Consider the following 14,458-nt stretch of genomic DNA (forward strand, 5'->3'; position numbering starts at 1 on the left):
CATATTTTATTACATTTATTTGTTACTCTTGATTAGTATTTTTAGGATTTATTTGAATAAAATAATGATTTTTGAGCCATTTTAATTTTAGTTTCAACTGGGTTTAAATTTATTTTCGTCAGAATTTTTCAGCTTTACGTTATTTCTGTGATTCTGGCCATATCTCAGTAAGCGCTTGTCAACTAACTCGCTATTATTAGGTTGCCGAAGCACAAGGGCTCGTCTATGCAGAGCTCGAAGCCCAATTCGGACTGGAAGCTGGTCGATTTCAGATGCCAAGTTGGACGCGTTTGGGTTTTGAATTTTGGGATCAAAATTTCTGCGTTTTTTGTTCCCAGGCACAAAATGAGATATCTGCCACTTATCTCTCTCAATCACTTTCTACCTCTACCATCATCACCACCACCTTAGGTTGGTTAATTTTTAATACCAATTTTTATATTCTGTCATCAACCGACTGTGGAAGGGGCCGACTGCCGCCACCATCGTCGCCGCCGATTTATTTTTTTGTTACCGGGATCGTACCTCTAGTGCCGTCGTCACCACCCATCATCACCACCACCACCATCACCACGATGCCACCACCGCCACCATCGCCACCACCTCCACCGATCACTATCACCATCACCACCACCACAACTACCGTCGTCGCCGCCACCACCACTATCACCGTCATCGTCACCACCACCATCACCACTACTGCCATCAACCACCACCACCATCATCGCAACCATTGCCGTCACCGCCACCATCGCCATCACACGCCACTTCCACTACCCCCATCGCCACACTACCACCACCACGACGCCACCACTACCATCACTACCACTGTCACCAACCACCACTACCGTCACTGACGCCGCCATCAACCACCACCACCATCGTCACAGCCATTACTGTCACTACCGCCACCATCGCCACCATTACACTACCCTCTCCACTACCATCACCACGCCATCGCCACCACTACCACCACCACCACCACTGTCTCCTACCCCCACCGCCACCGCCGCACCCACTGTCACCACCACCACCACCACCACCATGCCACTGCTACTATTGTTGCCTCCACCAACCACCATACCCACCATTCAGAAACAGTGCTAGGGAACAGAATGGTTGTCATGCACACCCTAAGCAACCAAGAATCAGAGTTCCCAGATTTATGTTTCTCAAATTTTCATTATAATTTTTTTGTTTCTAAAATTTTTACAATTTAATTAAGCTTTCACTTAGATATTTATTAATTATAAAATTATATCTAAGCTTTTAAAATCTCTACATCACTTCGATAGTTATAAACATCACTTTACATTTTTAAAAATGTTAAAAGTGTAAAATTGTAGGGGTGTTTTGGATTAGGATTTTCAAAGATTTTTTTAAGAAAAAAAATCTTATAGATTTTAAAAATCTATTTAGAATTGGACGGACTTTAAAGACTTTTTTAAAAGACATTTTTTACAATCAAGATTTTATAAGATTGGATTTTAAAGGATTTTAATAGAATTTATAAGATTTGAAAGGACAATATGAATTTGTAAGATTTTAAAAAACCATATGAATTTTAACAAAGATTCAAAATTACAAGAGTCAATACAAAAAATAACAAAGAAATGCAATGATATTAATATAAAAAACTAAAACCTAATATAATTTTCTCAATCAGTAAAATATAATATAATTTTTAACAAACATTCAAAATTATTAAGCAACAGCTCTCCACATATCCAAAGATATACTAATCTGATTACCAAAAAAAAAGATATACTAATCCTTTATACATTAATATTTTCTCGTTCCTACTCTTAGATTTGACCAAAAAGTTGAAAATTATCTTATTCATTGGTATCAGAGCTATGCATATATAATTATAAGACCCAATTTTTATTTATTTATTAAAATAATTCTAAATTTGCATATAGAACCTAAAATTAATAAAAAAATTCATTTAAATTTTTTTGCAATTGATCGTGGAAACCTTGGGGTTTTTGTTCTACGTGATGAGATTTTTTTAACCATATATCATATGCATAATTTCATTAAGCATTCTAAGAAAATTTCGAATCTGAATTTCTGCGTTTTATTACATGAAAGTTTAAAAAATTTCTCAAATTATTTTCAATCGATACATTAAACCTTAAATTGCTTTGGGGCTATTGAAAAATAAGTTTTAGTTATCTATTGATGCAAAAATTGTTTGAAATCGTATCCTATAGCGAAGGAATTTCGTTCATGAATATTTATTATAAAATATAGGGTTTATATTATGAAAGTTTCAATCTTTCTTTAAATTGATCTTGTTTCATTGATGGAAAACAAAAATTGGTTTGAGGGTTTTAGTTCCCTTGTTAATTTTCGACTGTTTTATGTTATTTTTAATACAAAAATTATATATTTTTGTGCCAAGAAAAATAGCATCACATAGCTTGAAAAATTATTTTTTCAACTTCCAAAAGCTCAAAAAAAATCTGCTATTTTTGAGATGGATTATATTAGAATCTTGTTGGTTTATTTTTTCTGAGTTGTTTTATAATGAAAATTGCTAAAAAAATATGTTATTTTTCAGCTTTGACGAAGCTCCCATGACCGAACCTACTTTCAAGCGGGTCAACCCGCCAAATGAAGAAGAAAACACTACAATAGAGAAATCTCAAGAAATCCTAGGGGTCAGGGTGAGATTGTGAGAGAGACATCCTATTTATATTTCTCACTAAAAAGTTTTACGAAATCCATACTATTGAATACCAACGGATTTAGATGAACTCTAAAATAATCTTTTAAAATCCTAATTGACAGAACTCCCAAGAATCAATAGCAAAAGATACAAAATAAGAGTTGTTAGTTGCATATTATAAGTACTCACATAAAGCGAGTTGCACATAAATGCATAGTGTTCAATTGATGTTTTGTGAGTCGTGTGGGAAGGGAATATTGGATTTTTCTGCTTCATAAAATTCATGTGAATTCTTTATGCTACGTTTAAATAATAATAATGATAATAATAAACTCCATTAACTTGAGGATATTTTTTGTCCTGACTCCTGAGCAAGCTTTGAAGAATAGTTGGACGGAAAGAGTGATTGTCATTTTCTGGACAAATATTTGCAAGATGATAATTGATAATCTATTAGCTTAAAAGCCAAATTGGATGAATTTGAAGTTCCCTTCATTTAGAAGGTTTGAAATTATTTACAGAATGTATACTCTAAAAACCTTCGGAGACCACATCCTACAATGTTCTAGGGTATATTAAATTTAGAATCAATTAATGATTTGCAATTTAGACGGAAATCTACAATTTATGAACAGAACCACATTAATGGTCGAAATAATTTTTCGAATTGCTTTTCAAAACAATTTATTAAAATATTTTTTCTTTTTGTTTGAAGGGATTTAAATCCTTTCTACCGATATCAATATACATTGACGTAAGAATATATTTTTTTATAAAAAAACAATAATGTTGATTCCTTCAAATTATCATTATTATTTTTTAGAAAAATTAAAAAGAACTCTATTTTCAAAATAAGGTCTCGCCAATTATTTTTATAAAATTAATAGTATGGCTATATATATGAATTTTTTTCAATTTTTTTCTTTATTATGTTGTAATGCCAAAAAAATGAGCAAGTCTATTATGCTATTTTGTGTTAACTAAATATTTTAAACTGAACAAAATATTTTATGTTAGGTTAACTCGGATTGACAAACCAATTTTTTATTTTCAATCTTAACTTTTTAAACCCAATTCATAGCATTTAACATCTTCCGCTAGGGCACATTTGCGTTATTTAATGTCATTCGTAACCGTTATGAAGAAAAAAATTCGGTATTGTAATAACTCTTCCTATTGCTTATTTTATTTTAAAGTTATTATAAGTTAATTTATTCTTTTTTTCATGTTAAATTTCAATTGGTAATATTTTTTATTTATATACTTGATCTGACCAGATACGGTAGGGATGACCCAACGCGTATTAAGCCCAAATCACACAAGGTTGAGACTCCTTGAAAGGTTACTGGCCTGGGCTTGGTACTGTTGTTGTGGGATGAGCCTGAGCTCTTTGTCCTTCGTCCTTCACGTTGCACCAGATGGGGGTACCTGCGAAGACACTCTGATGCTTAAGTCAGTATCAGAGGCAGATGTTTATGTTGTGAAAGTAAAGGATGATCGTACCTTGGTGGCACAACATATGTTTATATAGTAGTTGAGATGTGTGTTTGGAGGAGACCTTTCTTCACGGTGAAGGCAAAGGTTCCTTGGTACCAACGTAGTGTGGCTGTTAGTGTTTAAATGTTGAGGAGCTTGCTGCCATGGTGTCTAATAGTAGAGCTACAGCGAGCAGGAGCTCTCCGTGGTTTACTGGTGTGAGGGCGCGGTGGTGTTGCCTTGGCCCTTAAGTTTACTGTTTGTAGAAGGTATCCCGTTGCGTGGGGAACAAGTATGTCTTGTATGCCGTGAGGAGACATTGCGCCTTGTATGACGCGATAGGGCCATCGCGCTGGTGTGCCGCGACAGGGTGATCGCGCTGGTGTGCCGCGATTAGGTTACCATTCATGGGCTTGGGCCTCCCTGCGTTTATTGGGCCCTGGTTAGGCCCACATTATATCCGGATCAATACTCATATTAATTGTTGAGTTAGGATCATTTTACACTAATATAAATTACGTTTTCAATCTTATTTTGATAGTTTACACTTATATATATAGAGATAGAGAATAATTTGTAATGTGACTGCATATAAGCATTAATAAAGTAATCTAAAAACTACGTCGTTTTGGGTGGGATAAAGGAAATTTGCGTTCAAAATTAGTTGTAGAAAACGAAAATATTATATTTATTTCCATCTTTGTATGGTTATAATTCCTCATATTTAATGTTTTATATTTATTTTCACTTCTATATAGTTATGATTCCTCATATTTAATGCTTTCACATTATAAAACGACGTAGTTTTATATGACTGCACCAATCCTTAAGTGCAGTCAGTGTCCATCCACTAAACCCATTTTTCTTTTCAAAAAAAGATGACCATATGATCTGTTATATATGGGAAATGATATTCTTATGCTGCATAAGATACCTATCTCATGTTATACACCCATAGAATTTTGTGTCAATTTTTCTTTTCTTTTTAAATTATGGACGCCACATATTTGTATCACCCACATGAAAATACTATATCATGTAACATGAGATTAGTAAACCCCGTTATATATATGGGTAAATATTCTTTTCCATTATGGATAGCAATGGTATGTCCAATCATTGTAGGTATAATGGTATATGTTTCCCAACTATTCCGGTACGTTTACGGTTATTGCTTCTGTGAACATAGTTGCTAAATAATCTCAACGTGTTACATAAGGCAGATATTGTATAATTGTTCGGTCGAAGACCAAGAAGTGAGTTATTTATCAGCCAAGCATTCAATTATTCTTTTGGCTAGATCCAATATATATATATATATATATATATATATATATATATAAATATAAAGAGAGAGAGAATCAGGATTATCTTACACAAGTGTAAGACTAATAAGTCTTACAGGCACAAAATTAAAATATTACTATTTTAATAAATAATTACGAATACATAGTAGTTTCGAAAACTATTTACGAATTTATTGCACTCATTCACTCCCAAATTAGGCGTGACTTCCAAGGCATTCACGCCTAAATTAGGCGTGACTCGTCTGGTCTTGACACGTGGCACAAAAAATTAATAGTTTAACCGTAAAACTTTATAAGGCCAAAACTTTTGACTCGGGTATCCGAATGAGGTAATTTTTTTTTGATTCCACATAACTTTTCGAGATCACGCAATGACATTCATTTGATATATTTTATCTCTTACAAACACAATTCAAATTTGCAACAATAATACTATAAAGATGGCACGAAAGTGGATTAACTCATCTATAAATAAGATGGCACCAAATTTTCTATTAAATACAAAACGTAATCAGCTCCTATTAAATACAAAACGCAATCAACTCCTATATCATTAAATTCAAAATTCAAATAACCTCCAACAAATTTATTTGAATTGGCGATAATCTGTAACCAACTCATAAAATTACTACGCAATCAGTTCCTATTGAATACAAAACACAATCAACTCCTACTAAATACAAAATGCAATCAACTTATGGGAGGTTTGAATTTTGAATTTAATGTTATAGTACCTTTATTGGGCGTGAATGAGTGTAATATATTCGTAATTAAGTTCCAAACGGCAACTTATTCGTAATTAATTATTAAAATATATACTAATTTATATAATATTCTACCAAGTGTTTAGAATATTTTTTTATTATTTTTTTTATTAATACAGATTTTTCAAATTGAATTTTGAGTTTAAATCTTTATTTTGTTTTTCTTATTAATAATAATTTTTTAATTTTTTTGGTAATACACTATATAATACAATTATTGGAAATTTGAATTGTGTTTGTGAGAGATAAAATATATCAAATGAGATTTCATTGCGTAGACCTCGAAAAGTTATGTGTAATCAAAAAAAGAATTACCTCATTCGGATATTCGAGTCAAAAGTTATGGCTTTCCAAAGTTTTACGGTTCGTAAGTTGACTTTTTTTGCCACGTGTCAACATCAGATAATTCACGCCTAAATTAGGCGTGAATGCCTTGGGAGTCACGCCTAATTTGGGCGTGAATAGTCACGCCTATTTTGGGCGTGAATGCCTTGAGAGTCACGCCTAATTTGGGCGTGAATAAGTGCAATAAATTCGTAGATAGTTTCGAAACAGCTATGTATTTGTAATTATTTATTAAAATAGTAATATTTTAATTTTTTGCCAAGTCTTACACCGTATCTCAACCATTGATTACCGTGCATCCAACGGTTATAATTTAGGAAGTAATACGAATTAATTAATATTAATTAATCATTAATTACACTACAAATAGCAAAAGATGATTTCTGTTATATATATAGGGGCAGGTTCTTTTTACACTGGTGTAAGACTAACAAGTCTTACACCGCATCTCAACCGTTGATGGATGAAAATATTCGGTTGGTATTTATAGTGTAATTAATGATTAATTAATACATGTGAATCCCTAAATTATAACCGTTGGATGCATGAAAATCAATGATTGAGATGCAGTGTAAGACTTATTAGTCTTACACCGGTGTAAGATGATCCTGATCCATATATCTATGGTGTAATATGTATGATTTCCATCCATCAACGGTTATGATTTCCATCATAAAATGGGCCATGCTGGCCTGGCATGGCCTACTATATTTGGCCTAGCCTAGCCTTTCTGAAAAATAGAGTAGGCTTATAGGAAGACCTTTTAACAAATAGGCCATAGGCCAAATTTGTCAAGTCTGGCCTAAAGCATTGTAGGCTGGGTTATTTAATTTTTTAAAATAAAATACTATAATATAATTATTTTAAAATCACTTTTACATTATTTTTTTAAAGTAATTGTATTTCCTTCTTATTTTTCTCATTTCTTTGACTCTATTCCTTTCTGATATACATTCTAGAGCTGCGGTATTATGTTGATTATTTCTTGTTTGTCATTTTTTATTTCTTATGAGAAATGTAAGTGCATGCATGAATGGATCTTCCTTTGCTCTATACAATTATTTTCTTTGTTTAGTATCTTTATTGGGAGGCCTATAAGGCATGTAGGCCATATCAGATTTTATAATTTTTAACAATAGGCCAGGCTTGACTTATAAACGAAGCCTTTAATAGGCCAATAGGCCAGATAGGCTGAACATTTTTTAACGTTGGCTTAGGCCAGGAAGGCCAAAGCCTGTCCTAGCCTGACCTATTTACACCTCTATATATATGGATCAGGATCCTTTTACTCCGGTGTAAGACTAATAAGTGTTACACTACATCTCAATTGTTGATTTTTGTGCATCCAATGGTTATAATTTAGGAAGTCATGCGTATTAATTAATCATTAATTACACTACAAATACCAACCGATGATTTCTGTCCATCAACAGTTGAGATACGGTGTAAGACAGTGTAAAAAGAACTTGTCCATATATATATATATAGGCTTTAATATTTTTAAAGTGAATGTAAATAAGTTACCTACATTCGCTCCCAAAACGACGTCGTTTTGGGTTAAAAAATAAAAAATTATAATGAAAAAGACTATTATAACCTTGAAATAAATTATAATTACAAAAATACCTTGATTTCCACCTCAAAACGACGTCATCTTGGGCTCACTGTAGATAAGATATCTACATTGACTTTAGAAAAAGCGAACCCATATATATATATATGGGATAGGTTATTGTGCCTACTCCCATTTTGCCTACCTTTACCTACTTCTCTCAACATCGTTGGATTACAATCTCAACGGTTCAGATTCAAAAGATAAATAAAACCCTTTTACTCTTTTTTCTCTCTCTCTAACTCTGCTCTTTCTCTCTCTCTAACTCCACCCTTTCTCTCTCCTCGCTTGTGTGCGATGAAGAAGACGCGCAAGTCTACATTTTACGATTACGAAAATATTCTTCATCCTTTGTCCATGCACTTGTATTCTGAGAAGGGCTGAATTGGAAAAGAACAAGTTAATTGGAGTATATAAATTAAAGTGATAGAATTTGCCAGAGCATGTTAGGGTTCATGTAGCACGTTCCGTCTCAGAATGAAATTGATAACTTTGTCCTTTTCCCATCTTAGGGTGGTTTCTGTATATTTGAATTTTTGATTTTGTTGCCTTTTTACGGCGGTGTTGCTTGTCGATGACTGATGATTGATCCCATCTTTGTGCAGAATCTAGGCCTCGCTGAAACCTAAACCAACAGAGATGGGAAAAGGCTTTTTGATTCCATTAAATAGACTCTCCCTCTCTCATTCCAAATGTGATCTAACAAACGTAGTGTTAAATGATTCGATCTGGTTTTATTTACCTTTGTTTCAACACAAACAACCCTAATCAGAATCATTTTTCACCAGTGTAAGACTAATAAGTGTTACACTACATTTCAACCGTTGATTTTTGTGCATCCAACGGTGATAATTTAGGAAGTCATACGAATTAATTAATACTATTAATCATTAATTATACTACAATACCAACCGATGATTTTCGTCCATCAACGATATATATATAGAGCGAGAGAGAGATAGGTTATTCTACCTACCATTTTTTCTGCCTACCATTCTCAAATACCGTTAGATCAGAATCTCAAGAAGAAAAAGAAAGAAGAATGTTAGTTAAGATTATGAACTAACGGTATTGGAGAGGTAGGCAGAAATAATGATAAGTAGAATAACCTATCCCATGTATATATATATATATATATATATATATATATATATATATATGAGGTAGGATCATTTGACACCAGTGTCAAATTTGAAATTTGACACCTCATCTAAGCGCCTTTAGATCAAAAAATATCAACGGCTCTGATTTGTAAGCATGTGACACCATTGAAATTTTTTGATCTAACGGCTCTCAGATGAGGTGTCAAATTTCAAATTTGACACCGGTGTCAAAGGATCCTACCTCTCTCTCTCTCTCTATATATATATATATATGAGACATGATCGTTTGATATCGGTGTCAAACTTTGAATATAACACCAAATCCTAACCTTTAATTTACGCTAATCAACGTTTATCATTTATTAAGAATTAATAATTAATTAATAAGTTTATTTGACAAAAATCAGCGGTTAAGATTTGATGTCAAAGGATCATATCCGATATATAACGTGAGAAGGCTAATTCCTCACATGTACTTATAAATAATTATTTTAATATATTGATGTCATTTATTTTAAAAAAAATATTAAAAATAATGAATATATGTAATGAAGGGTGTTGAAAAATGATTCAAAAAAAGGAAATAAAATCATTAATATATATTACCAAAATAAAATATATTATACGAATATTTCTAAATTGTTCTTTATTTGTGGGTTTACTTTTGTCCCCACCAAATTGATGTAATAAAAAAACAGCAAATAAATGGACTAGTTCACAAAATATAAAAGGTTCATGGGCATTTGGGCAAAACCAAGAAATAGATAATGTCATCCATCTATTCATCACCTTGTATTTATGCTTAGATCCGCATCTTTGTGTAGGTCAAACCCAAAAATATCCGTGACTCACTTTGCTCTGCTTAGGGTTCCAACCCAACACCTCTTATTCTCATGCAAGGTAATCCATCGCTACTCGATTCATTCAATTCCCATCCACAAATTTCATGTTTAGTCTCAATTTTTATTCAAAATTGTTCCTTTCGCTTCTTACCAAGTTGCAGGAAAATTCAAGATCTGAGATCTTGAACCCTTCGATTCAAGTTTTTTGATTCCTTTGTGGTTCTCGCCAGCAAACTGGTTTTGAATCTCTTCCTGTTGCCTAATCTAGATCTGAAAACTCTTCCTCGTTCTGTTCTGCAAAGAAAGCTTCTTTCTATCTGTTTTTGCCCACCCATTTTTTCTCTATTAATTGTGCTCGACCCCTTTGTTTTTTTTTTTTTTTAAAATGGGTTTTGGATTTAAGATTAACTTTTGCTTCGATTTGTGATACAGCAAGTATGCATGTCCAAAATTATATAGCCCTTTTTTTTGTTGTTGCTGTTTGTGTTGGACTGTTGGTATTATGTTACTGTTCATTTTTCTATTGCAGCATCTAAATGTGATGCTTGATTTTCTCATAAATGTTTTCTAATAGCAGTAATAGTTTAATTTTCCGTTTTATGGGAAAAACATGAGTAGAAGCTTCAAGGGTTTTTGTGTATTCTCTAGTTAGATCTCAAATGATTTTTTCTTAATTTAACAATTATGCGTGTTATGTTCATCCATACTTGCACAATGTGGCATTAAGTGTTGAATGTTTCTCAGCTTGTGTTCGGGGAAAATGAGGCCTATTTTCTGTGGAAATTTTGAATATGATGCACGGCAGTCAGAGCTGGAGCGGCTTTTCAGACGATATGGGAAGGTTGATCGGGTGGATATGAAGTCTGGTAAGTTTTTCTTTCTTTCTTTCTTTAAATCTCTTTTGTACATTTTAAGATGTATACCTTAATAATTTCTCAATCTCTTGTTTATTTTTTGGTGGGGCAAATTATCATGGACTGGATGTTTGAGGTTGAACTTGGACTTTTTGGTTTTTTAGTATTAGAATTATTTTTTTGTTGATAATAGTTATCTTTTATACATGAGTTTTAGACCAGATTGCTGCTTTGTTTGGTTCAATCCAATTGTTAAAGAAGAACGGAGCTTATTGTTACTTGGTAACTTTGGACTGAATTAATATCCATATAATTGAATTCAGTAATTAAACAAAATTCTATATTACCATATCTGCTCCTGGGGATTTCCGGACGAGTTATGGTGGGAGAATATTCGTCTTGGTCAAGAACTGTCCGGGTAACAAGATGTAGCTTTATAGAATTGTAAATTGGTTGATTTATAATTTAAGTATTCAACTTGAGAACTAAAAACACTTGACAGTAAAAGTACCTCTATGGTTTGTCATCCAGAACACCAAGTTCTCGATGGGAACAAGAAATAAACATTGCATACGTTGCACATTTTCAATTATACCATTAAGGCATCCAGCCTGGGAGTAGCATCAGAGACATTATCTGAGGTTTGGCATCACAACCTGTGGTCTACATAATATCTTCCAAGATCATTGATTCAGTTTCAAGAGTTGGACCTTGGTGTACGGCACATTGTTGAGCATTTGTGGGGGTTTCAAGATATCTTTAAGTAAAAAATCATGTTTTTTGAAGCATCAACCCCCATACTCAACATTTTCTTTGGCGCAGGATTATCTTGGCATATCCATTTACTCCCAAGCTAATGGATGGGCTTTTCAGAAATCCGTTTCCTGCCTGTGATGCACATCTTCTTCTTTTATTGAAGAATCATTCAATTTGATCTGCAATGGCACAACCGTTCCATGTATTCCTCAGTCACATTTGCCTTTCAATTTTTGTGCCTTTTGCCCAGCCTTCACTTTCGGACATGTTTCGAGGTTGAATTATTGCCAACCTCACAGCAGAGGCAGCAGAATAGATGGAGAAGGCACTCACTTTCCATTGACCCACAATGAGACCTACACTTTTGGATTCTTGTTCTTGAATCCAATTTGTTTATTACTCAAGGTCTGTACTAATTCTATTGGTCAAAGTAGTTTATAGAAATCAGGAGGTTTACCAAAATTTTAATTTCCGAGTCGTAAGTGTTGAGATTGTTTGTGCATAGCTGAAGGATCAGATGTCCCGCATCAGAAGTGGAGTGTTCCTTGATTGGACAGATGGACCGGATTTTGTCTTCTCAGCTTTATGATAAGTTTTAATTTATAAAACTTAATTGATAAAACTTTGCCTGGTCTGTAGGATTTGCTTTTATCTATATGGAAGATGAGAGAGATGCTGAGGCTGCAATTCGTGCTCTTGATCGGGCAGACTTTGGTCGGAAGGGGCGCAGGCTTCGTGTGGAATGGACAAAGGTAACACATAATTAGTCATTTTTATCTTAGACATTTGCTTATTATTATGTTGTTACTCGCTATGTTTTCCATCGTCATTGAATGTACTGTGTTGCAGCAAGAACGTGGCATTAGAAGGCCTGCTGGTTCAAGAAGATCTTCAGCTAATGGGAGGCCATCCAAGACCTTATTTGTAATTAATTTTGATACATACCATACCAGAACAAGGGACTTGGAAAGGCACTTTGAGCCATATGGTAAGATAGTCAGTGTGAGGATCAGAAGGAATTTTGCTTTTGTTCAGTATGAATCAGAGGATGATGCTAGCAGAGCACTTGAAGCTACTAATATGAGGTAATTCAGTGTATTTGTAACTTTTTTTTCTAACAGGAAATTACAAGTGTCTTTGTCTTGGTCGAGACTTTTTCTTTTTTTCAAATCTGTTGTCCTCTAGTAATTGCTTGACAATTTTTATATTCAGATGGATTTGGGTTTATAGCTTGGTCCGTATACCTGTGTCCTTTGGTCAGTTAGTTGTATGACCAAATATTATGTTATCATGATGGATGCTCTTCATTTTAAGTTCTAGATTGACATACCACTGGAATGATAATGTGAATTCTTTTCAAATTCCGATGTGCAGCAAGTTACTTGATCGAGTTATTTCAGTTGAATTTGCTGTTAAAGATGACGATGATAAGCGAAATGGATATAGCCCTGAGAGAGGCCATGATCGTCAACGGTATAGAAGCCGCGATGGAAGGCGATCACCCAGTCCTTACCGTAGAGAAAGGGGTAGTCCTGATTATGGCCATGGTGCCAGTCCATATAAGAGGGAGAGGAGCAGCCCTGACTATGGTCGTGGCCGTAGCCGTAGTGGAAGCCCGCATCGGAGAGAGCGAGGTAGCCCTGCTTATGGGGGTAGAAGCCTTAGTCCATATAGAAGAGAGGGGGATGGTTCTGATCGTGTTCGTGACTCCAGCCGCAGTCCTTATCACAAAGAGCGAGGGAGAACTGACCGCGGCATTGTTCCCTCCCATAGTCCTCCTGATGAAGGAGAGAGGACTAGCCCTCAAAATGATCGTGGTTCTAGCCGTAGTCCATATGATAATGTGAAGGCTAGCCCTGGAAACGGCCATGACTCCAGACATAGTCCTGATGCAAAAGGGAATTCTAGCCCTTACAATGGTTATGAAGGGAGCCCAAATACTATGCCTGAGCCGAGGGACAGTCCCAACTATGGTGGTCCTGAAAGTCCCGTGCATGAAAGATACCGCAGGTTTGCAAATATATATTTATTGCTTAGAGTTTTTGTTATTCTTATGTATTTTCTTCAGCCTTCTTTACATACATTTCATATCTACGATTTTCTAATTGTGTATATTTCTGATAATGCAGCCAGTCACCCCCTGCAGAAGAATGATTGCAGTCTTTGATGAAAAAAGGCAGAAGGGCCAACTAATTGTAATACGGGGTCGTGGCAGGACTAAATTTAATTTCAGCAAATTACTAGTGGAGTAGTGATATAGCTCTGAAACTTATGTTGTGATAACTTATCAGTCCTTTATTAACTTACCAGTCCTTTATTCATTTAGATAGTTTCATGCTTCGTTGTCAGCTTAGTATTGTAGAATCTTTGTTTGCAGTCAAATAGTGGTATCATATATCTTTGATAATTATTGGCATTATGGTCTTATATGTTGGCATGTTGCTAAACTTTTGTGTGCCCTTGAATGAGCTTGACGTAATTGATTGCTATTTAACATTGTATGACTGTTGCTGAAAGAACATGGGATAAAAGTACACATTATCGTTCAATCTGGGTTGCCGTCTCTGAAGTGAAATTTCCGAAGGCTAAAGAGTTTGGGTAGGCCTCATAATCCTGACAGTTCAATTTTAATGTTATTAAACTGCGTAACAGTGAATGATGCAACATGTTAAGTTGGAGACCATATCATCATACGGAGTTGAACTTGAGCGCAGAAATCCACTAA

The 14,458-nt window shown here is 34.4% G+C and overlaps 1 protein-coding gene across 4 annotated transcripts; it reads left to right on the plus strand.

The window, feature by feature from the left end:
* Positions 1–10,111: 10,111 nt before the first annotated feature.
* On the plus strand, positions 10,112–14,160 carry LOC133315389 (serine/arginine-rich splicing factor RS41-like). Of its 4 annotated transcripts, none has more exons than XM_061516992.1 (6): positions 10,112–10,181; positions 10,868–10,989; positions 12,373–12,485; positions 12,583–12,818; positions 13,108–13,743; positions 13,863–14,160. In XM_061516992.1, the coding sequence occupies exons 2-6, from the start codon at positions 10,884–10,886 to the stop codon at positions 13,885–13,887; spliced, it is 1,116 nt and encodes a 371-aa protein (XP_061372976.1). In that variant the 5' UTR covers positions 10,112–10,181; positions 10,868–10,883; the 3' UTR covers positions 13,888–14,160. The 4 variants fall into 4 exon arrangements, with proteins under 4 accessions (XP_061372976.1, XP_061372975.1, XP_061372977.1 ...); XM_061516993.1 differs by lacking the exon at positions 10,112–10,181 and adding an exon at positions 11,800–12,138; XM_061516994.1 differs by lacking the exon at positions 10,112–10,181 and adding an exon at positions 11,984–12,138 and having other exon boundaries at positions 10,973–10,989.
* Positions 14,161–14,458: the final 298 nt, after the last annotated feature.

This window comes from Gastrolobium bilobum, unplaced genomic scaffold (genome assembly GCF_033153095.1).
Source record: "Gastrolobium bilobum isolate Gb01-03AN ecotype WA unplaced genomic scaffold, APGP_CSIRO_Gbil_v1 utg151847, whole genome shotgun sequence".
In the NCBI taxonomy this organism is placed as follows: Eukaryota; Viridiplantae; Streptophyta; class Magnoliopsida; order Fabales; family Fabaceae; genus Gastrolobium; species Gastrolobium bilobum.